The following is a 24953-nucleotide window of genomic DNA, read 5'->3' as shown; positions in this document are numbered from 1 at the left end:
TGTTTCATGTACTCTTGAAAATAATGTATGTTCAGTTATTGTTGTGTATAGTGGTCTATGATTGCCAGTTAGGTCAAGTTGAGTGATAGTTTTATTCAAGTTTTCAATATTTATACTGATTCTCTTTCTCTTTATATTAATATTTGTTCTACCTATTATTGAAAAAGGAATGCTGCAATCTCTAGTTGTACGTGTAGATTTGTCTGTTTCTCCTTTCATTTCTGTAAGTTTTTGCTTCACATATATTGAACTTGTGATATGTTAATATACCTCTATGACTATTATACTTTCTTGATGAAATGACCATTTCATCATTATATACCCCTCTTTATCTCTGTTAATATTAATTCTCCTATAGTCTCCTTTTTATGATTTTAATATAGCCACTGCAGTTTTCTTTTGATTAATGTTCACATAGATACTTTTATTTTTTTTTCTTTAAACATTTCATCTTGAAATAATAAGAGATAGTTTACAGAGTTCCCATGTAGCTTTCATTCAGCTTCCCTTGATATCAGCATGCTATGTAACTAGGTGTATTTATCAAAACTAAGAAATTAGCGCTAGTATGGTACTGTTAACTAACCTACCAACTTTGTTTCGATTTTCCCAGTTTTTCTACTCTTAACCTTTTTCTGTTCCAGGATTCCAACTGAGTATGCCACATGGCATTTAGTTGTCATGTTTCTTTAATCTCTTCCAGTCTGTGACTTTCCTTGTTTTTCATAACCTTGACAGTTTTGAAAAATACTGGTCAATTGTTTTGTAGAATGCTCCTCAATTTGGAATTTGATGTTTTCTTAGGATTAGACTGGGTTTTGGGATCTTGGGGAAGAATTCTATGGAGGTGAAGTGCCCTTTCCATGACACATTATACAGCATCAGTACATGATACCAGCATGACCTGTTACTGTTGATTAACCCAACTTTTCTCTTAATACTTTTATGGTTGCCTTTTTTCTACAATTAAATCTCTGATACATTTGTAATTTTTGCTAGCAAATAAACCTAATTTTGTTCTTTTTTTATATGACTTTTTAAGAATTCCAATATCACTTACTAAATTTTTCATCTTTTTCCCTTGAGTTGAGATGTAATCTCTTTTTGTATTAATATGTATAATTTCTATATGCAGTTGGAACTTCTGTGTTTTTATATTTTGTTGCTGTGTCAATTTGTGTGCCAAATATTAAACTATTTTAATTATATCTTAATATCTGGTAGATGTAGGTTTATTCTCCTCCTGCTCCACACCGTCATTGTTCTTTTATAAGCACAATTTCGTTTTTTATTCTTCCTTTATGGTTTTTTATTTTTTAATTTTCTTTCATCTCTTGAAGAGTTTTATCTTTTTTTTTATTGTGGTAAATCTATATGTTTGTTGGGTTCTCTTTTCTGTTCTTAATTTTATATTTGGATTAATTTCTTTTCATTTTCATGTATATTGGCTTGAAGTTGTTCAGAGGGTGTTTATTTTTTAATGTCTAGATTTAAATGATCGGTTTTGTTGTATTTTTTACTTTTTAGAACTCTGATCTTTATTATTCTCTCTTTTTCTTTTTTTTACAGGAGTTTAATTTGCTTTTCTATCCCTAACTTCTTATGATAGATATGTAGCTCGTTGACATTCACTTCCTTTTCTCTTTCTTCTTTTCTTTTTTATTTATTTATTGTTTTTAAAGTCAGGGTCTTATTCCATCTCCCAGACTGGAGTGCAATGCTCATGGTAACCTCGAACTCCTGGGTGCAGGCAGTCCTCTTGCCTAAGCCTCTCAAGTAGCTGGAACTACAGGTGCATGCCACTATTCCTGGCTGAGTTTTAAAAAATATTTTATAAAGATGAGGTCTCACTATGTTGCCCAGGCTGGTCTCAAACCCCTGGCCTCAGGTGATCCTCCTGCCTGGGCCTCCCAAAGCACTGGGATTACAGGTGTGAGCCACCATGCCCAGCCTCTCCTATTTTCTTTTTTGATGGACATTTATAAAACTATTTATTTCCTTCTAAATGTTGTCTTATTCTATATATTTTGATATATAATATTTTACTACCATTCATTTAAAATTTTACTTTAATTTTCATTTTGTTTTTTTGAATTATGTTTTATTTGAATGCTGAGTTTTTAACTTATAGAAAAATTAGGGATTTTCTGTTTACATTTATGATAGCTAACTTAATTGAATTATGAACAGATAACTTGCTTTACTAGCCTAGCACATGATCAATTTTTAAATATGTTCATGTGTGTTGAAAAGAATACATATTTGTGCTTGTTGAGTGTATTTTTGTTATTATACCCATTAGGTGAACTTGATTAATTATGTTCAAATCTTCTGTATCCTTAGTTAGTTTTTATTAACTCATGAGTTTCTGAGAAAGATATTTTAAAGTTTCCCAATGTGATTTGAGATTTATGTATTTCTCTTCTTAGCTTTGACAATTTTTCCTTATGTATTTGACCCTGTGGTTATTAGTTTTACTCAATTATAGTTTTCATTTTTTTGGTTAAATGAACCTCTAGTTACCCTGGAAATTTGCAATATGCATCCTTGACACAGTCTAATATTAATTAGCATGTTTAGCTCTTCTAAACAGTGTAAGAACTGTGTAGAACACATGAGCTACATTTTTCTCTTTTAACTTAAATGCCGTTATATTGCGTGTTATAGTTCTATATATACACATATGTATTTAAATTTTAACTCTGTAATATAATCATTACTTTTTATAATGTTTTATTTTAAAATAATTTTAAGCTTCCATAAAAGTTGCAAAAAATAGTACAGGGTAGGGGGAATGGGGAATAGACTGCTAATGCTTACGAAGTTTCTTTTTGGCAGGAGGAAAATGTTCTACAATTAGATAATGGTGATAGTTACAGAGCTCTGTAAAATATACTAAAAGCCAGTCAGTTGCGTGCTCTAAATGGGTAGACTTTATGCTATGGAAGTTATACTCAATAAAGCTGTTTTAAAAAAATAATACAGAGGATTCTCATACCCTTTACCTAGCTTTTTCTAATGTTAACATCCTGATAACTATGGTGCAATTATAAAAAGTTAACGTTGGTACAGTAGCATTAATTAACTACAGAGTTTATTCAGATTTCACTAGCTTTTTTTTAAGCTATTATTTTTCTTTCTGTTCTAGTATCACATTTTGTATTCAGTTTTTATGTTTCTTTAGTCTTGTCCCATTTGTGGTAGTTGCCTTCCATGACTTGACACTTTTGAAGAGTACTGTTAAGTTCTGTAGCATTTCTTTCAATTTGAGTTTTTTCATAATTATATTGCTTTATGATATGTTATTTCATGGGGTGCATAATGTTGATGTAGTGATACGTCTTTTTTTTTTTTTTTTTTTTTTTTTTTGAGACAGAGTCTCACTCTGTTGCCCAGGCTAGAGTGAGTGCCGTGGCGTCAGCCTAGCTCACAGCAACCTCAAACTCCTGAGCTCAAGTGATCCTCCTGTCTCAGCCTCCCGAGTAGCTGGGACTACAGGCATGCGCCACCATGCCTGGCTAATTTTTTCTATATATATTTTTAGCTGTCCATATAATTTCTTTCTATTTTTTAGTAGAGGTGGGGTCTCTCTTGCTCAGGCTGGTCTCGAACTCCTGAGCTCAAACAATCCGCCCACCTCGGCCTCCCAGAGTGCTAGGATTACAGGCGTGAGCCACCGCGCCCGGCCGTGATACGTCTTATCACAGGTGGATTTAACTTTGGTCACTTTGCTAATGTATAGTGTGTTAGGTTTCTCCTCTGAGAAGTTACTGTTTTTCTCTGTAATTAATGAATATCTTAGGGGAAGATCCATTAGAACTATTCAAATATACTGTTTATTCTGAAACTTTTACCTACCACTAGAAACATCCATGGGAGGAACTTGACTGCAGCAACTATTACAGTGATGTTCTAATGGTTACTTGTATTTCCTTTATTTGTTTTGCATTTATTAATTGGAATTCCTGTTTAAGGATAAGCTGTCCTTTTTGCGTTTTTAATTTGTTTTATTATTTATTTTTATTAGTATCAGATTCATGGGCATTTATTCTACTCTCTCAGAAATAAAAGTGAAATAGCAAGATGGCACATTTTTCTAAAAAAAAAAACTTCTTATTTTGAGATAATTATAGAGTTACTTGCAACTGTTAGAAATAATACAGAGAGAACCCATGTACCCTTTACCCAGTTTTCACCAATGATAATGTTTAGATTAACTATAATATCACAACCAGGAAATTGACATTAATAGCATTCATCAGTTGTGTATAGCTTTCACCAAATTTTACATGTGCTCATTTGTATGTATTTAGTTTTAAGCAGTCTTATCACATGTGGATTTGTGTGCCATCACCATACTCAAGATACAAAGCAGTATTGTTACATGGATACTCATGGCATCTTTTTATAGACCCAGATACTTTCCTTCCTATCCCTTTCCCTAATCCCTAGCAACTACTAATCTGCTCTCCATCTCTATAATTTTGTCATTTTAGGAAAGCTATGTAAATGAAATCATATAGTATATAACTTTTTGAGGCTGGCTTTTCTTCACTCTTTAATTCTCTTTAGATCCATCCAAGTTGTTATATGTATCAATAGTTTGTTCCTTTTTATTGCTGAGTGATATTCCATGATGTAGATATACCACAGTTTGTTTAACCATTTACCTGTTGAAGGATATTGGGGTTATTTACAGTGTTTGGCTGTTACAGTGTTTGGCTGCTATGTAGATTTTTGTGTGAATATCAGATTTTAATTTCTTTGGGATATGTTGTCAAAGCTCATGTTTAGTTTTGTAAGAGGCTACTAAACTTCTTTCCAGAATGGTTGTATCATTTTACATTTCAACCATCAATGCAAAAGAGATCTAGGTCTTATGCGCTCTTGCTAACATTTGTTATGATTAATTTTTATTTTAGCCGTTCTGGTAGGTGTTTAGTAATATCTTGGTTTTAATTTATATTTGTCTAATAGCCAGTGATGTTGGACATTGTTTCATGTGCTTATTTCCATCTGTATCTTTTTCAGTGAAATGTCTGTTCATCCTTTTTGCCCATTTCCTATTGGAATGTTTGTTTTTTGTTGTTGAGTTTTGAGAGTTCTTTATATGTTCCAGATAAAAATCCTTTGTTGGACATGCAGTTTACAAATACTTTTTTTTAGTTAGTGGCATGCCTTTTCATCCCCTTTGCAGGGTCTTTCACAGAGCAAAAGTTTTTAATTTTAACTAGGTCCAGCTTATCAATTTTTTTCCTTTTTAACCCCATGACCGATTCTGAGTTAATTTTTGTATAATGTATCAAATTTAGGTTGAGGTTCTTTTTTTTTTTTAATTTCCTATTGATGTCCAGTTTCTCTAGCACCATTTCTTGGACTCTTTTTGCACTTTGGTCAGAAATTAATTGGGCATATGAGTCTCTTTCTGGGTTATTTTTTTCTGTTCCTTTGACCTATGTGTCTATCTCTCTGCCAGCTGTCTTGATTACAAGAGCAATATAGTAAGCCTTAATACTAAGTAGAGTGACTTCTCCTATATTCTTCTTTTTCAAAATTATTTTAGCTCTTCTGTATCTTTCTATAATAATTTTGGAGTAAGCTTAAAAAACCCTGATGATATACTTATAGGTATTACATTAAACTACAGAGCAAATTTGAGAAGAATTGACATCTTTACTGTGTAGAGTCTTCTAATTCATAAATATGGTGTGTCTCTCCAATTATTTAGGTCTTTGGTTTCTTTGAGTGGCTTTTTGTAATTTTTAGGATATAGATCCTGTACATGTTTCCTCACAGTTATATCTAAATATTTAATTTTCTTTGGAGCAAAGAAAATTTGCTGTTGATTCCTTGGGATTCTTTTATGTAGACAATGATGTCATTTGCAAATAGGGACAGTTTTATTACTCCTTTCCAATGTGTATCCCTTTTATTTCTTTTTCTTGCCTTGTGGTGCTGGCTAGGACTTCCAGTGCTGTGTGAATAAGTATAGTGAAAAAGCACATCCTTGCTATGTTCCTGATTTTAAGTGGAAAACATTCAGTCTATCACCTTTAAGTATGACGTTAGCCACAGGTTTTTTTGTAGATATTCTTTATCAGGTTAAGAAGTTGCTCTCTATTCCCAGTTTTATAAGACTTTTTATTATGATTACATGCTGGATTTTGTCAAATGCTTTTTCTATGTCAATTCATATGATCACATGAGTTTTCTTTCTTTAGCCTATTGATACAATAGATTACATGGATTGATTTTGGAATGTTGAACCAGCCTTGAATACCTGTAATAAATTTCATTTGTTATAATTGTTTTTATATCTTGCAGGATTTGATTTGCTATTATTTTGTTGAGAATTTTTATATCAAAGTTTATGAGAGGTATTGGTCTGTAGTTTTCTTTTTTTGTTCTGTCTTAGCCTCCTAAAATGAGTCAGAAAGTGTTCCCTTCTCCTCTATTTTCTGGAAGAAATTGTGGAAAATTGATGTTAATTTGATGTTTTTTAAATGTTTGTTAGAATTATCCAGTGAAACCATATAGACCTGGATATTTCTTTTGAAAGAACTCTTTAATAAAAAATTCAATTTCTTTAATGGTTATGAGATTATTTAAATTGTATATTTCATCTTGGTTGAGCTTTCAAATTTTGTGGTTTTCAAGAATTGTTCCATGTCTTCTAAGTTGTTGAATTTATGAGCATAAAATTGTTAATAGTAGTCCCTTATTATCCTTTTAGTAACTGCAGGATCTGTGGTACTTCATTTCTGACATTAGTGATTTGTTTCTTCTTGCTGTTCTGTTAGGCTTGCTAGGTTAATTTTATTGACATTTTTCAAAAAAACAGCTGTTGTTTCATTGACTTTTCTCTATTTTTTCTGTTCTCTAACTCATTGATATTTTTTGGTCTTGTCTTTATTATTTCCTTCCTTTTCATTGCTTTCGACTTCTTTTGCTCTTCTTTTTCTAGTTTTTTAAGGTAGGAACTTAGAGATATTCCTTTTATATTATGAGCATTTAATGCTATAAGCTTTCTTAGCACTGCTTTCACTGTATCCCACATATTTTAATTTATTGTATTTTCATTTTAAAATTTTATTTTCATTTAATTCTTTTATTTATTTATTTATTTTAATTTCCTTTGAGACTTCCTTACTCTGCTGGAACTCTGACTCCGCATTCCAGTCCATCCTCCTTGGGTGGATGCCCTCTTCTCCCTGGTTATGTTCCAGCACGCCAGTCCAGGCTACACTCTGCCTGAATGCCCTTCTCACTCCTTTCTGGTTTTGACTCTTCACGTTGGGCTGTCCTCACTACTTGGAAGTTCTCTTTGCTCTGTTTAGGCTTTGACGTCCCACACCAGGCCATCCCTTTGTGATTATGTCCTCCTTACCCTTCGCTGGCTCTGACTCCACCTGTTGGTTTGCTCCCTTGTGTGGATGCCCTCCTCACTCACCTCAGGCTGTGTCATCCCACACCAAATTGCCCCTTCCTGAGGATGACCCTGCTGTCTCTGCCTGTGCTCTGACACTATATGTAGGACACTGCCCCCTGAGTATATGTCCTCATTTTTGTTGGGCTCTAATACCCTTTTTCAGGTTAACCCCTTATATGGATGCTCTTTTCACTCTTTGTTGGCTAATCTCCACTAGCACCCACTACCAACCCCTGCATAGATCTCCTCCCCACCATACTTGGGCTCTGAATCTCCATGCTGGGTCACCTAAGTACCCCTGCAAGGACACCCACCTCACCCTGCCTAGGCTCTGACATATCATGCTAGTCTACTTCTCTGCATGGATACTCTTCACACCTTGCTTAGGTTATAACACTGGAACTGGTATTGGACTCCCGCTGCGTGGATACCCTTCTTAACCTGCTTGGGTCCTGACATCCCACTCTAGGGAACGCTTCTGTGCAGATGCTGTCTTTATCCAACTCAGATTCTGACTCTGACCATCATCATTGTTTTAGAACTTAAGTGTTCAGGAAGAAAAAGGAAAGTGGAAAATTAATAAGAAAAAGGAAATGAAAGGTCACCTTTCATGTTAGAAGAGAAAAAAGTGTTCTGTTTGAATAAAGAACATTTAAATGTATTTCCTTGTTAACGAATAAACACATTGTTTTATATTTATATACTTTGCTTTCCAAATCATATCATATAAAATAAGACAGAAACTCTGCTTCTTTTGTTTTCTGCCTACCTTGCCTGGTACATCACTTTTTTAGTCAATGACTTTTGAGTAAATAGAGAATAATGAAAAAGTATTAATAGAGAATTGGTAGGAGGCTGAAGTTTTAAAAGTTGTCTTAATTTATATCTGTTCAGAAAATATTAGCTATGAAGAATGAAGGATGTTTTAGTTATGTTAAAGATCAAACCAAATGGGGAAAAGTGTCAGAAAATTTAGAAAAATTTATGTATCCCTATGACATATTTAAGGATAGCATACTTAAAGAGTTTCGACCCTTATGTAGAGCCTCTGGGATTGTTTTGGGTGAGAAGTCACTGAGAGTGCTTAGCACCCAACACTGGCCATTGACAGGCATATTTTCAGAAGGATATAATATGCAGTAACTCTCAGCACAACATATTAAAAAAATAGTATGTTTTTCAATTACAGAGTGACATGAAATATAAAGGCAAAGTGATAACTATGGCTTTTTTTTCTTTTTTTTTTCAGTAGTGCCTTTGAGGTTTAAAGCATTCTTATAAGAACATGGCCTTTTTTCTTTTTTAAAATAAAAACAAAAAACAGGGTCTTGACTTTAGCAGGATTTGGTGGGAAAACCATTTCTGTCCAAATTCTAAGAGTGGCTTACCTCTATCTTGGAGGTATTCCTTGAGGTCCTATCTATGAGGTTCTCTTTAGTCAGTATCTTTATTGATGCTGTGTGTGAAAGAATAAAAAAGATGCCTATATAAATGTGAATAAAATGAAAATAAATGTAAATAAAAGACATAAATAAAATTGAGAATTGGCATTATAGATTGGAAAAATGGATTCATTCAAGCAGGGTGAAAGACAATAGTGACAAGTACAGGATATTATATGCCTAAGGATAAAAACAAATTAGAAATTTATGTTAAAGAAACACTGGTTAGGCTCTGTAGATTAAAAAAAAAAAAATCCCAGGTTAATAGTTAAATTTAACCCGAATGTGAGTCAGCAGTATTGTGCTATTTGGCAAGAAAACAAACAGATAAAAATGCCTGGTATAAGTTTTTAATAATTTGTGGATGCCTCCTTAATAATCTGTAAATGCTCAGGGAACTTTTTCACTGGTGTTAACTACACTAATAAAAGAATAGAATTCGAACGTGAATCAGAATTTACAGGCCAATGAAGGATAGATACCACAAAGATAAATTAGGGGTATTGCAAATTATTTAACCTGGGAAGAGAGTGCTAGGGGATGAATTGATATATGAGTTTCAGGTAAATGAAGGGGTTTCCTGAGGTGTCTAACATTGATTTACATTTGTAGAAGGATAAGTGGAATATTGATTGATCTTTCTTGGGGGTATTAGGATAGAGAGAATTCCTTTTGTTCAAGAATGTGGAATTAAGTGACCTCAAAAAGTCTTCTACAGTAGAATTAATGAATTGTTTGCATAAGTGGGAAAAGCAGTGTCATTTATGGGGACTTGAAAAATGAATGGCTTTGCAAAATATTATAGTTTATACTGAAATATGGTGACAGTTCTCTAAATATGCATTTGCATTTTGTTACAAAGACTTTTTAAGATGGGGAGGGATACCACAGACTAATGCATAGACTGGCCTGTACTATACTGTAGACTTGGTCTTTAAAGAAAAAAAGTTTCAAAGTTCTAAAATAATGTTGGCCACAGTTGCAATTTTTGATGTATATTAGCTATGTTCTACGAAGCTTAAAAAAAAACCACCCTCCACTATTTCATGTCCTATGCCCATACTGTCAAATAATGCGTGGTTCCCCAGTGAATACTTGTGTACTAACTCATTTAAGGACGTAGGGGTTTTTTTAGACTCAGATACTTTGATTTTTCCCAGAGGACAGTTTGCTATTTCTACTTGACATTTTTCAGAAGAAAAATAGTAAGTGTAGCACCATTAGTTTGCCATTGTAAAATGAGTAGATCATTATTATTTTATATTTATTCTGGTCTTTTATTTTTTTAAAACTAATGGTAACTTTTTTGTCGTAATTAAATTTACATTGCAGTACAATAGGAAAGTTAGATTTTAATTTTTCAGTGAGTCACTTTTGCTTTTGCTTTTTGTCTTCTCATTAGAAGCCTTTATGGATTTTGTTTAGGAGGGGATAGTATACAGTAGTCTTCACAATGGATTATATGGAAAATTTCAAGAAAAGGTAAAGAAACTTTTAACTTGTTTTATGTAGAAAGGAATTCTCTGAACTTTAGTGCAATTTGACACTGTAGAACAGTGTGCCAAAATTCATTTTCAGATAGTCGTTTCTGAGGTCTATCATTCAAAGAATATTTTTTGAGTAACTAGTGTCCATTCAATAATCTTTCTTCCAGCTCTGATCAGACCCCCTAAAAAAAGTTATTTTTTCTGTAGCAATTATTTTTCTCTTTTGCATGGCATCTGGAAACATGTACAGTGCCATGTCAATGTGGATAATTTCCTCTGACCTTGCTAGATTTACTCAGAATTATGGTTGGGTCAAATTTTGGTTTGAAAACTTGAAACGCCACAACTGTAGGTGCATGTGATATACAAGTATATGCTATAGCTATTCACCTGCAGTTTTCGTGTTTTTTTGCCCATGTGCTTGTATATGCTCTTTCACAGTTTATTTTTTATATGCCTGTTGTAATGAATTCACTGTTCTTAGACCTGTAATAAACAGGAGAAAGGAAAAATTATTGGGCTAAGGGAAGGGTGAAAAGCAGAGGTTACCAGACATTCTCATAAGACTACTTATTTAGGTTGCTGTCTCAAAATTGGAACTGTCCTACTGAATTAAGAAAGAATTGAGTATTCACAGGTTAGTACTTTATAACTAAAAGTGTTTACTCTTACCATATTAATTTTCAGATTGTGACTGAAAAACAATTATTGATCATTTGGTATGTGATGGTCTGCTTTTTCAAAGCATTTTGTGGAAAAGATAATCAATTTTTGTCATACTGAGTTTTTTCCTGATAGTTTTTAAAGTAATTGATTAATCCAAGACACAACACAGATAACTGCATATGCTTGAGGGATATTTTGTTAGCTGTTGCAAAGGCTGAAAAAGTCCATCCTTATTCACTCTACATAGTATACCTTTCCTTCTAATTTTAATTTACTTATAATTGTACAAATGTCAAAACTATTAAAAAAATTTTAAATAGTAGCAGATGAAGTAAAATCCCTCTTTGATGCTCTATCCCCATCTCCTGCCCTTTCCCCCATACATATACTGCTTAATGTTTGAGAGGGATTTCTTTTTAACTTTATTTTGAAGTAATTTAAAATTTACAGAAAAGTTACAAAGATGAAATTGCCATATACCCTTAACCCACCTTTCCACACATTTTGCATTACAGTGGTACAATTATCAAAACTAAGAAATTAACATTGGTGCAACAATAATAACTGAACTGTAGACGTTACTCATTTTTCACCAATGTCATTTCACTGATACCGTATTTCTGATTCGGTATTCAATTCAGGATCTTACATTGTATTTAGTTGGCATGTCTCCTTGGTCTTCTCCAGTGGATAGTTCTGTAGTCAAACTTGACCTTTGTAAAGAGTAATAGTCATATATTTTGTACAGTGTCCCTCAATATGGATTTGTCTGATGTTTTCTCTTGATTGGTTTCAAATTATGCATTTTTGGCAAGAATATGACAAATATAATGTGTCTTTTCAATATGTCATATCAGGGGCTACCTGAAATCAATGTGTCTTTTTACTGATGACATTAACCTTGATTACCTGATTAAGGTGGTGTATGCCAGGTTTCTATCCTGTGAAGTTATTTTGTCCCCTTTATAATTAATAAATATCATAATTCTATGAGTTATAATCTAACGTTATTATTTATTTTGTTGCTAAAATTGTTCCAGGTTTGGAAACTGAGAGGAAATGTTAGGAAACTAAGAGCAAAAACAAACAAAGTATGCAAGTAAGTAGGAATGTGTAAATAATTACGTAGGTTAGTCTAAATGATTGTAAAGAATATTGCTCCCAAGCCTACAATTTTCTTAAAAAAAAAGTGGAACAAACTGCAAGACGAAGACATTTCTTGGAATAATCAAAGAGCTGAGGTCAAAGGGCAACCAACTAACCCAAAATCTGGGGAGACTTGTGCTGACAGGGAAAGACAGATGTGAGTACCAGCTTACTTAAAGCAGGCACAGCTGGAAATGGGTAAGAAGATTTCAGGTTTATGGAGGCAAAATGTGGGCGGATAAGAGTGGGGAGCCACTGGAGCAGCAAACATAGGGGAGCTTGAACTCTCTTGCAGGCTTTTTTTCCATAGGCTCTGCTTGGTGAGTGACAGCCCTGATAAAGCATCCCTCTTGGTACAGGCCTAGGGGAGGGGAACAGCAGTTGCTGAGGGAAGGAAACAAAATATTTCCTGGATTCTTCTCTTCTGTCTCCCCTGTGTAACAAAAAACTTAAGTTCAGGAAGTGGAGCAACATCTATTGTCCTTTGGGTGCTTGTAAAAACCACTGGATTGGGCGCAGGGTGTAATTCTCTTTGGGATAGAAGGTTTGCTGACTTGAGGGACCTTGTCTTTCACATCAGTATAAAAGTATCCATTTCTGGAGTATTTGGAAGAATATCAGGGGTATGTAAAGCCGTAAAATAAATCTCTTTCTAGAACATTATTATTACTAAAAAATTTCAAATAGGTGAGTTTGGGGAAACTTCATATTAAAATAGATAAGATGGTTTTACGGAGTAAGATATAGTATGTGTAGGAATGTTTAAGGTAAAACATAAGACTTCAAAGAAATTCAGTACTTTTGGCAAAATTTTCAGCCCCACTGCCCAACTCTAAGGGTATAAATTCTCTTTTCTCATTAGATGAAAGTACGTTTTGTGGAAGTTTTTGAGAAATACTCTGAGGTATTAAACAAATGTTGACAATGATGATTTCTTACTTTATGAACAGGCTGTTGCCCTTCTTGTACTAATTAGCAAACCAATAGTGGACATACCCTCCTGTCCAGAGTTTTAACCTTTTTATCCTATTAGTCAAATAGCTCCCTTTCCTGTGTTTAGATTTTCATTTTAACTTTTTGCTATGCAGTAGTCCCTTCTTATTTGTGGGAGATACGTTCCAAAACCCCCAGTGGATACCTGAAACTCTAATAGGTAAAATAAAGGTTGCTTGAACACATGCTCTGTGATATCATGACCGTGGATCTGATAACCCAGACAGCTACTATGTGACTCACCAGTGGGGCGTGTACACAGCATGGATACGCTGGACAAAGGCATGATTCACATCCTTGGCAGGACAGAGCGGGCCGGTGGGAAATTTTATCGTGCTACCAATAACAGCACGCAATTTAAAACTTATGAACTGTTTTATTTTGGCAATTTGTTATTTAATAATTCTTTTGGACCTCTGTTGACTGTGGGTAAAACCACGGAAAGAGAAACCGTGGATAAGGGGGGACTTATGTACTTTAACTGAGGTAAAGAAGTAGGTCTTTTTCTATTACTCTGTAGTCTTAGAATGCTGAGATGGAAAATATAAATCATGATACCAAATATTTTCTTATACATATACCTCATTTGAAGTATTATTGAACATAAACAAGAAGACAGATTTCATAGTGGGTATCAAATCGTGAGTTTGCTTCATTGGCGGGTCTTCTGCATTTAAAGTCTGTATTAATATACTTGCTTATATTAACTATGCTAATGGGCCACAAAGAAGCCATGCATATCTTTAGTTAGGACTATAGAAAAAGTATTGCCCTTTGTTCTTAATGCAGCTTGTTAATTTTATGGCTTTCCAGAGCATAATACTCTAATTGCTATAGGGTAATCATAGTGTAACAGAATTTTTTTTTAAAAGCTCTGTTTAATAGTGTAGCAACAAATATTTCAAACACACCCAGAAACCAAATTTAGAAAAGAGTGATTTTATCCATATAGAACACTTTAAGTTTTGCAAAAAGTGTATCACAGAGTCTGGCATTATAGACTATACCTATCCAAGCATTTTTGCCTTCACTGATGAGGTTTTCATGCATCTCCTTCAGGTCCACCAAAGCCAGTGAATAAATATTGGAGTACAGCTATATATTCTGCCTTGGCTGGGCTCTAGAGATAATCTCTGCATTTAGATTAATATTAAGGTAAATTTGGCAATGTTGTTTTTTGTTACTGTTTTTTATGACCCTAGAGCATTGCTTGGTGAAGAAACAAATCTTTGGGGCATTCTTCATGCTTATAGGGCATTTATGAATGGGATTGACACTACAGAGAGCCATTTTTTAGATCCCTTTTGGATACCCTATACTGAGTAAGGTTATTGTAATTATTTTTTTCTACAGTAGGTATTCAGTTAATTTTTTTAATAAATAAGTGTTCCTTTGTCTACTTATAGATTTTCCTCTTCAGTCATGTTTCAAGATTTTGTCAATCTAAATAGGGAGAGATTTTGCTCTGTATTTTCTCACCTTGACAGTGTTTATTCTTTCCTGACAATACAGATTGAGCATCCCTAGTCCAAAAATTCAAAATCTGAGATGCTTCAAAGTTTGAATTTTTTATTGTCATCATGATGCCACAAATGGAAAATTTCACATCTCACCTCATGTGATGAGTCACAGTCAAAACTCAGGTGCATAACATATGGTTTATTCAGTGTCCTCAAAGAAAAGACCTTCCCCAGCCTCCTTCAGCTGTGATATATCTTTTTCAAGAACACCCGGTTTGCCCCATGCACATGCCCACAAGTGGTAATAAAATGGCACGTGCAGGCTGGGTGTGCCAACAGCAGGTTCCTCATGCATTGCTCACTGTTTGTTTGTTATTCTCTGCTATGTGGTGTGAAGATATTGTTGAAAATGTAAAAAAGGCATACATGATTACCCCATAGGGCAATAATGTAAATATTCCAAAATCTGAAAAAATTCAAAATCTGAAACACTTCTTGGTTCCAAGCATTTTGGATAAGGGATACTTAACCTGTATATAGCATCATTTATTTCATCTTTGTTTTATGCAAAATCCTGCAGATTCATTGCGTTGTTTCACATTTATGTATTCTTATGCCAAATTTTGCATCTTTATACTTCTTTATATTTCTCTTATCTAGTTCTTCGTCTGTCATCCTGTGGGCATAGCTTTTGCCTAAATTACAGTGTTGTATGCCTTATTCTCTGACCAAATGTTTGATCAATTTCTTCTTCTTCCTTTTTGTTTTTTGCAAATACTCTTCTTTTTTTAAAGGGTAATATACAGTATCAGGATATTTATAATACTGTGAAGGAAATTCTAGAACCTCAGCTGGAAAGGATTTTTAGAATTGTCTAGTTTAGCCTTTTTCTTTTATGAATGAGAGTAATGATGCCTGGAGAGATAAGCAGACTTTGTCAAAGTTACTGTGAATGATGTCAGTGCAAGTGTGCTTGAGAGTAATGACAAGAAAAAGGAAGACATTGTAAAGAGGTGAGAACAGGGGAGGCAGGATAACCTGATAACAGAGTATAATTGTCTTCATATGTGTATATTTGTTTAGTTGTCTGAATTCCTTGTAAATTTATCAGTCTTAGAGGTTACCCTTTTCAAAGGAAGGGTCCCATTCATGGGCCTAGTGGTATGCTAAACATAAATAATATAAATCAGGGAAATGACTTGAATGTCATGATGAGCAAGAAGAAACAAACCTGTTTATTAAGCACTGCTGTGTGCTATGTGCTTTCACACAAATTATTTCAAAGACAAGATGCAATCAACTCTTGAACATTCAGAATTCTTATTTTCATTTGGTTATCTCATTGATTTCAATGTTTCTGCCAGAGGGCAGGCAAGAAAGGAAAGCTCATGGAATTCATATTATGCAGAAGTTGCTCTGATAGAATAGGGGTATGGGAGGAAATAAATGTAGTAGCACAAAGAAAAGGTTTAAGTTCCCTGTGGATTTCACCTATGCCTATCTCTGTGATCTTGTAGGATAAATGTGTTGTATCCTCTTTGGAGAAATAAGCAATAGTAACAGAGAAATTCAAGGTTAATATTTCTGCACACAGAGTAGCATGGAAATTAGGGTTGCCCCAACATATACTTCTGTGACTTATAAATTTTAGTGTTGGTGTTATTGTTCAGTTCTGTTTTTATGATTTTTTTTTTCCTCTTTGCTTTTGTCAGAAACCATCCCTATTTGGTGTGATTGAGTTAGAATGTCTTTCAGAGTTAAACATTAATGATACAGTTTTTTTTGTCAATGTTTCTAACTTAATTCTTTTTGGACTAAGAGTAACTGTAGTATAAACCTTCCTTTACGTTAATGCCATCTTTTTAAGTCCAATTATTTATATGCTGCTAAGGAATGCAGAGTATCAGTACCACGGAAAAAGTAAAATTGCCTATGTATAGTCAGTAAACCATTTAAGATTTATTTATATATTGTTTATTTCATTGACAGGATTTGAATAAAAGTATAAAAAAAGTCTAAATCAAAATCAATTGGTAATGTTCCTATTTGGATAATGAAAAAATGAAACCTGTGTTTTAAAAATTGGAATATTTTTCTGTCCTGGATTATAATTTGGCATCTGCATCCTTTGTAGGACTTTCCATATGTAAGATATTTCTGATGACTGGAAACATTTTTAATGTAAAAATAATATGCATATTTTATTATAAAAGTGAGGAAGATTGCCTTATGAGAGATTAAATTAGAAAACAACAACAAAACAAAACAGTGTCCCTGAAGAATTCAGCATACCTTTGGAAGAAATCTAATTTTGCTAAACTGCAGCTGTCGGCATGTATTTAATTTTATTCTAATAGGCATTTTGTTTTCATTTTTGTATTTCTTTCAGAGTAAGTGAGGAAAAGGAAGTGACAGAGGAACGACTAAAAGCTGAACAGGAATCATTTGAGAAGAAGATCAGGCAGTTGGAAGAACAGAACGAACTGATCATCAAAGAAAGGGAAGATATCCTTTTTGAAAGTCCTCTTATTTAACGTGCAGAAAGTTTGACTATTTCATGAAGAAAATGTAAACTCCAAAGAAATAATTGTTCTAATTTATAACGGGGAATAAATCTGCATGTGCTGCCATTTCTAGGCAATCAGAAAGACACTTAACAGCATGTGATGTTGCTTCCTTTGTGCTTGATAAGGCCACCCAGCTGTTCTGCTGCTGCTGTTATGCTGTGAAGCGCATATTTGTCAACTAAAAAAGACAATAAGAAATTTGAGCATTAAAATGTAGCATTAGAACTTTGTTAAATTCTGTTCCACTACTGTCATTGAGCCTGGAACCTCCTTGTATTTGGTATTCTTTCTGGTTAAAGCTTTGACAGACCAAAGGAATTCTACTCTGAAATCATAAGAATAAAAAAAAAAATCCTTTCTGATATATAGATGTTGTAATTGATGGAGTTTACACTGTAGCATAAAACCACCAGAGCATTCTCATGGAGCAGAAAACTATTGGGTTTAGAAATACAGAGGGTGTGTATGTGTGTGTATTACATTGTTTGTACCGAAGTATAGTAAAAACGTTTGTTTTAACTTAAAAGTTGTATGTTAAGGTGTATGTGAGTTAAAATAAGGATGTTTCTGAAGTTTCTTTTGAGTGGGAAAAATTACTTTTCTTGAGGTGATTTATGCAATGGCATTAATGTAGAAGAGATGTGACTGTCCCTAAAGTTAGGATGATGGATCTGCCAGCTAAACTAGTGTGTCAATGCTTGAAAGAACCATTGTCTTTATTGACAGTATTATCATTAACTTGATAGTTAATAATTATTTCAAAGATCCCGCAAGTGTCAGAATGTTCGTATATTAACTATGCCTTTGTGAATACCAGAGAAATGGAATAGTAAAAATAAACTAATTAGCTTGAAAAACACAAGACTTGTAAACTATAAAAAATGAGTCCTGAACTTTTGTTTTTCAAACAGTGGGAGCTCATGATAGGAAATTAATCAGAATTCTCAGACTTGATTTGCTGAGTAGAACATAAATAAGGCTTATTGGCCCCACCGTAGAGTACACAAAAGTACCCTAAAGGAATACTTTTTCCATTTTTTTGTCTATATCTCTAGCATTTGTTTGTTCATTTGTTTGTTTTATCTTCACTATGAGAAGCTGGTAATCTCTAGCGTTCGGATAATCATCTACTGATTTCCCTTTTCTTTTTTTTAATTTCAGAATATTAAGGGGGTACAAATGTATTTGTTACATGCCATGAGTCAGGGCTATAAATATGCCCATCACCCAGATAGTGTTCATTCTACCTGTTAGTTGGCACTCCTCCCCCCCACTTGATTTCCAATGACTTTTACTTCCCTCTGTGCACTTGTGTGCCTGTCAGTTCCAATTTATAAGAGAGTGCATGTGGTATTTCTTTGCCATTCTTGAAATACTTTACTTAGGATAATGGTCTCCATTTCCTTCCAAATTGCTGCAAAACCTATATGGAAGACAGTATGGAGATTCCTCAAAGAACTAAAAGTAGACATACCGTGTGATCCAGCAATCCCACTACTGAGTATTCACCTAAAGGAAAAGAAGTCATTTTTTCAAAAAAACACCTGCACTCAAATGTTTATTGCAGCACAATTCACAATTGCAAAGATCTGGAATCAACCCAAGTGCCCATCAATTCATGAGTAGATTAACCAAATGTGGTATATGTATACCATGGAATACTACTCAGCCATAAACAAAGATGAATTAATGCCTTTTGGCTTTATCTTTTCTTTGCCCTCTTTGACTTCATTGCCCTTGGTTGTCAACCCTCAGGCTAGACCATCTTTTGTGTTTTTCTTCCTGCTATTTTTCTCTCTAGGTCTATAGGAATGTTGTTTAGTCAGAATTCGCAACAAACTGTGCACAGCCAGTTTTACTTTTTCACTTCTCATGAGTAGTAGTGACTCGGGACCCTAGCACTTTTAAGAAATGATAGGTTAGGAATCCTTTTATTTGCAACAAAAATTCAGTTTATAAGGTCTGTTATTCATCACATAACAAGAACTCTGGAGACAGGTGGCCTCTGGCATTGATTCAATGGCTTAAAGTTTTCAGTGCTGGTATCTCTCCAATTCTCTTACTTTTTTTCTAGCCATTTCCCTGATTCTAGGCATTACATTTGCGTTAAAGTAGGCAGAAGAAGGGAAGAGGTTCTGGCAATTGTAACTCCCTCTCCCTCTTTTTAAAAACATGAAAACATCCTCAGAGCAGCCTCTATACCCCACCCAGTAGTGTGTTATATCAGTGGTCCCCAACTTTTTTGACACCAGGGACCGGTTCGTGGAAGATAGTTTTTCCACAGGCAGGAGGTGTTGCCGCCTGGGCTCCACTTCAGATCATCAGGCATTGGATTCTCATGGGGAGCGTGCAACCTGGATCCCTTGCGTGCTCGTTGTGCAGTTTGCAGGGGGATCCACACTTCTATGAGGGTCTGATGCCACCAGCTGATCTGAGGCAGGGGCAGGGCTCCTGCTGTGATGCGAGTGGTGGGGAGTAGCTGTGGGTGCAGGTGGGGCTTTCCTCGCTCACCTGCTGCTGGCGTCCTGCTGTGCAGCTGGTTCCTGTCTGGCCAGGGGTTGGAGACTGCAGTTTTATATGATATTTATTGTCCTGAACTTTATTATGTGGCCATGCTAAGCTCCAAAGGAGGCTGAGAAGGTAAGAATTTAGCTTGTCCAACTGATACAGCAGAAGGCAGCAAGGGAGAAGGGGATTGGGAATGAAGTCAGCCTTCAACTGTAGTAGCAGAAGTAGGGGAAATAGAATTCACTTTTTATATAGAAAAGAAGTGGCTATACTTTGCCCTTCCTGGAACAAAAAATATATAGAACATCCAGTGGAACTGGGATGAGTTAGGGAAAGAAGGTGAGAGAGATTAATAGTAGACAACTTAGAAAGACTGGCCACAGTTAGAGTGGGGTTTTATTTGGTAAAATGCTTAAGAAAATTGTGTGGCTATCTGGAAAAGTAGAATCTAATTTCAGGCCGGGCGCGGTGGCTCACGCCTGTAATCCTAGCACTCTGGGAGGCCGAGGTGGGCGGATCGTTTGAGCTCAGGAGTTCGAGACCAGCCTGAGCAAGAGCGAGACCCCATCTCTACTAAAAATAGAAAGAAATTATATAGACAGCTAAATATATATATAGAAAAAATTAGCCGGGCATGGTGGCGCATGCCTGTAGTCCCAGCTACTCGGGAGGCTGAGACAGGCGGATCACTTGAGCTCAGGAGTTTGAGGTTGCTGTGAGCTAGGCTGACGCCACGGCACTCACTCTAGCCTGGGCAACAGAGTGAGACTCTGTCTCAAAAAAAAAAAAAAAAAAAAAAAGAATCTAATTTCAGTAATTTAGCACTGTCTGGGTCAAGATTAATTCTATTCAGTGCTGAAGCAGCCTAAACTCAGCATGACTGTGAACGGTTTCTTGTGTCAGGCTGAATATTAAGATACCCTGGGTGATTGTAGTGACACTATTTTTCATGTTTTTCCCATGATTTAAGCTCAGAGGGTTAGCCTACTACTACCATGGGCCAAATCCAGTAGGGTGCCCACTAAATCCAGCCACACTCATTCTCTGCTGTATTATCTGTGGCTGCTTTTATGCTCCAGCTGCAGAGTAACTGCAACAAAGACCCAGTGGCTCTTCTAGCCTGAAATATTTGCTGTTTGACCTCTACAGAAAAAGTTTGCTGACTCATGATCTATCTTATAAGCTGGAAAAGGCATGTAAATAAAATCAAAGACATAGACATGTGCTATAGTTAGACTTATTCTAAGTGTAGTAAAAAAGGATTTGGTTTAAGCACTTATTCTTTACTGTGAATGAGGATTGGTGTAAATTTTAGACCATTATCAAAAATTAAAATGGTTTATTTGGCATAATTGGTTTAAGATTTTTTTAATCACCAAAAGATAGGTTGTATTTGCAGCACTTTATTATCAAGGAAAGAAGGAAGGAAGACATGATACAAAAAAAAAAAAAAATGACTTCCATGGTTTTTATTCCAAGTACATTTTCATTGCTCAGGTACAAATCTCCTTTACAGAATAAACCTGTCAAGATTAATATAGATGATTTTACAGTACATAAAACTCTATAAAACTTAGAAACATAAAACGAGGTTATAATTTAAAACAATATAATTTTAACTACAGACACATTTACCTATCATACATGAATGATTCAGACTCTTTCATATACATGAAATCAGATAATTTCAGATCATTTTAAGTCTGTTTCAGTGTGAGAAACTATATCCATGAATTCTGATTTTTGGCATTTTAAAGATGTATTATACTTCATTTATGGGTTTTTTGTTTTAAAAGTTCTAATAACTTGATTTATTGATCAACTATACAAACACAGACCAGTGCCTTAGTAAAAAAGAAAAGATATTTTACATGTTTACATTAGGATCAGACTTTTGGAAGATTTGCTCTTACAGAAAAAATTGGGAATTTATTATTAAAACATAAAAATTTTTGATAATTTTCAGTCTTTAAACAAAGAAAGCTTATTTCTGAGAACTTAACCACATAAATGAATATGCTATTTACAAAACCAAGCAGTCTGATGAATGTAAGAGATTTTTGTCTGTGAATGAGTGTGAAAGGAGAGATAAATCTGAAACTTAAAGAGAAATATGTCCAATAACAGTAATTCTGAAACATAATAATATAAGACACAGGAGATAGCCATTAGGAAAGTTGATTAATATTTGAGCTAATTATATTTCTATACCATGTAACTCTGATCAGTGGTATAAAAAGCTTATAGAAGGAAAGTACTGAAGTCTAATGTTTGCTGGCTTCACTGTTTTAACTGGCACAGCAAGGGAAGTAACAGTGAAGAAAGTACAGTGGGCTTTAAAGTCATAATCCTGTTTTAGCACTGACTAGCTGTCTAACCCCATGGGAAAGTTACTGAACTTTTCTGAGTCTCCTTTTTTTTCTCTGTATTATGTAACTAACTAATAATGCCTTCTTTGCAGGCCTGTTGAAATTTAATGGATTCTTTATGTGTGTAAGGAACCTAGCAATGTCTTATACTTAGTTGGCACTGAATAAAAAATAGTTCTCAGTTTTACTACTGTTAATATGGATGAGGGATGAGATAACTAGGCCTTCTGTTTCCCATGTCTGTGCCTTTCTTCACTGGGGTTTTGATGGTTTTCATTAGGTTATTCAAGTCCTTGGGTTGCTGAGAGGCCCAGTAGAAGAGTGAAATTGATCTGTCTTCTGCTTTACCTTCTAATCTCTATGGAAGCGGAAACCTCTCTTTACCACTTGGATGTGTTGGGTGTTCATTGGGAGAGGAAACCAAGTTTTAATTTCCTCTCCCAGAAACCAGACTGACAGAGATGGTTGTGTTTTTTTCCAATTCTGGTCTGTTTCCATTATCTCTCCGGTTTGGACTTAGTAAATCGAAGAGTTTTAGAGGTGCTTGTAGCTCACATCCTCGAGCCTGTTGCATGAGTGGTTATTTTAGAAACCTTGGTCTAAGAAGAAAGAATTTTAAAGGAACTAGCTTTAATCTTTTTGAGGACTGTTTTAGAATGAACCGAAGGTTTCAGTATGTCTGTGTTGAATATAGATTAGAGAAAGTTCACAAGAATTTGATCTAATTGTGTAAAAGAAATAGTTGGTTCTGAATAACAGCAGTACTTCAGGAATATCTAAAACTTTCTATTTAACTATACATCTCATCTCTGCTATAGGAGCCAGACTTCCATGCTCTACCACCATAATCCATTGGACTTTTACCAAGGGTAGAAAACCACACTGAAGGAAGCTCTATCTTATCTGGGTGGAATGGTGTGGGAGGGTAGGGAAGGAGAGTAGAAATAAGTTTCATGAGAAAGAATATAAGTTTCAATAGAAAGGGTAAGTCTCTCCTTTTTAATTAATCTTTCTGGCCCTTCATAAGAGAAGACAGGAGATTTTCAAGTCTCAGAAATCATTTTGGGAAAATTAAAAATCTACTTGCAATGAAGAAGACTATACATAGAAGTGAAGGGACTTGGAAAAGGAAAGGGTGTTTTGGTGTCTGGCTATGCAATATACTAATATAAACACCTTATCAACTTTGATGAATCTTGGCTTTTTTGTATGAATAAATATTGGGTTTTTGTTTTCTGTGTTTACAAAATGAGTTATTTAGTGATAGAATATATTCTGTGTACTTAGGTAAGGCCATTTTATTCTATGACCTTAACAAGCCCTAGAAAATGCTGTTTTACTAATCTAATAATTATCCTTGACACTGTAGAAGTTATACTACTTAAGACCATTTTATTTACTTCATGATGCTATATAAATTTAGCAAGTTTTGGACCCTTGTTATTGTCGAAAACCTGCTAAATTGTCCCGGAATGTCATTTTAAATCAGAGTAAGGGGTTAAATACCTCTATTTGTATTACAGAGAAATAAACATGCTTAAGGAAAGAACTGATTGTTACTAGTTTTGTTGTTGCCTAAACCATTCTTAAAGATTATTTTTGTTTTCTTAAAAATATTTAGATATTAATGCTAAGCACAGGGAGGAATTGATGACAAATGTCTGTAGAAAGTGAAGAAATTATATAAATTTATCCATATACTTAATTTCATTCCAGGAAGAGCCTTTAAGGAGTTGTTACTCTTTGATAATGAGTTATATGTATACTTTACTTTTATAGAACTTATCCAGGAAATAAGAATGAAAAGAAGTACTTCTCACCCATTTTGGTCCCCTATGTATGTACTTTTCTTACATGAGAGTTCCTGAGGCTGTCATTTGGATAATAAACTTATTGTATCTAGCTTTTAAACCCATTACAGATTAGAAGCAGAAAAATCGTAAGTAGGAATGAAGCTGCAATGAGAATATTAAAGCTGACAAGGGAATTGAGAAAAAAAAAAAACCTATTTAAAAAAACACATAAGAGCTGAAAATACACAGCAGTCTAGAACTCTACCAACCTAAATAAATCTCAAGGATGTCGTGTGTTAAACACAGCATAGCACTGTGGAAGGCTTGAGCTCAAAAGTTCGAGACCAGCCTGAGCAAGAGCGAGACTCGTCTTTACAAAAAATAGAAAAATTAGCCAGACGTGGTAATGCATGCCTGCAGTCCCAGCTACTCAGGAAGCTGAGGCGGGAGGATTGCTCGAGCCCAGGAGTTTGAAGGTGCAGTGAGCTATGATGATGCCACTGCACTCTAGCCCAGGCAAAAGAGTGAGACACATTTTTGAGCAATAACTTCTTAATATTATTTTGTATTATTTTTTGATGAGATTTGCATTTAGCAATCTCTCTACCTTGTCTGAGAGCCTTTTAATATCTATAGTGTGCTCATTTTATGACAAGATAAATAGTTTAACATTCTGGGCTAATTTTGCTTTGGTTTTGATTTCTTTGGCTTGCTAAAGGCTCCAGATGTGGAATGTGAAACCTCAGCACCCCAGAGAGCAACTTCTATGTTCCTTTATAATGAGTGACACTGGAATTCAAATAAATGTGGATTGGAGCTTCTAAACTTACCCTAGTGGCTAAGATGTTCATTTATTTTTGATGTCCACATGGAAATAAGCTCAGCAGACTGAAATTCAAAAAACATTTATTTTCTATATCTTAGTTTAATTAAAATTTTTATTAGTGATGGTTCTATACCGGGTAAGTAGTACTAAATCTGTATAGCATCACTTAAAATTATTTTGGGTACATTGGTTCTGTGCCTAAAAAAAGAAAAAGTAAAAATTAAAAAAAAACTACTTTGAAAATTTTGAGCAGTTCTTGCATGAAGA

General features: G+C 34.6%; 1 protein-coding gene across 3 annotated transcripts in view; it reads left to right on the top strand.

Annotated features, from left to right (window-relative positions):
* The window catches only part of KIAA1328 (KIAA1328 ortholog), a 222265-nt gene that overhangs the window by 18237 nt on the left and 179075 nt on the right, over positions 1-24953 (top strand). For all 3 annotated transcript variants that reach the window (XM_069468090.1, XM_069468092.1, XM_069468091.1), the window contains exon 5: positions 17013-17128. In XM_069468090.1, coding sequence (XP_069324191.1) covers positions 17013-17128 — 116 coding nt within the window. The remainder of the gene's footprint in view (positions 1-17012; positions 17129-24953) is intronic.

This window comes from Eulemur rufifrons, chromosome 5 (assembly GCF_041146395.1).
Source record: "Eulemur rufifrons isolate Redbay chromosome 5, OSU_ERuf_1, whole genome shotgun sequence".
Lineage (NCBI taxonomy): Eukaryota > Metazoa > Chordata > Mammalia > Primates > Lemuridae > Eulemur > Eulemur rufifrons.
This window is presented reverse-complemented; position numbering and strand designations above follow the sequence as displayed.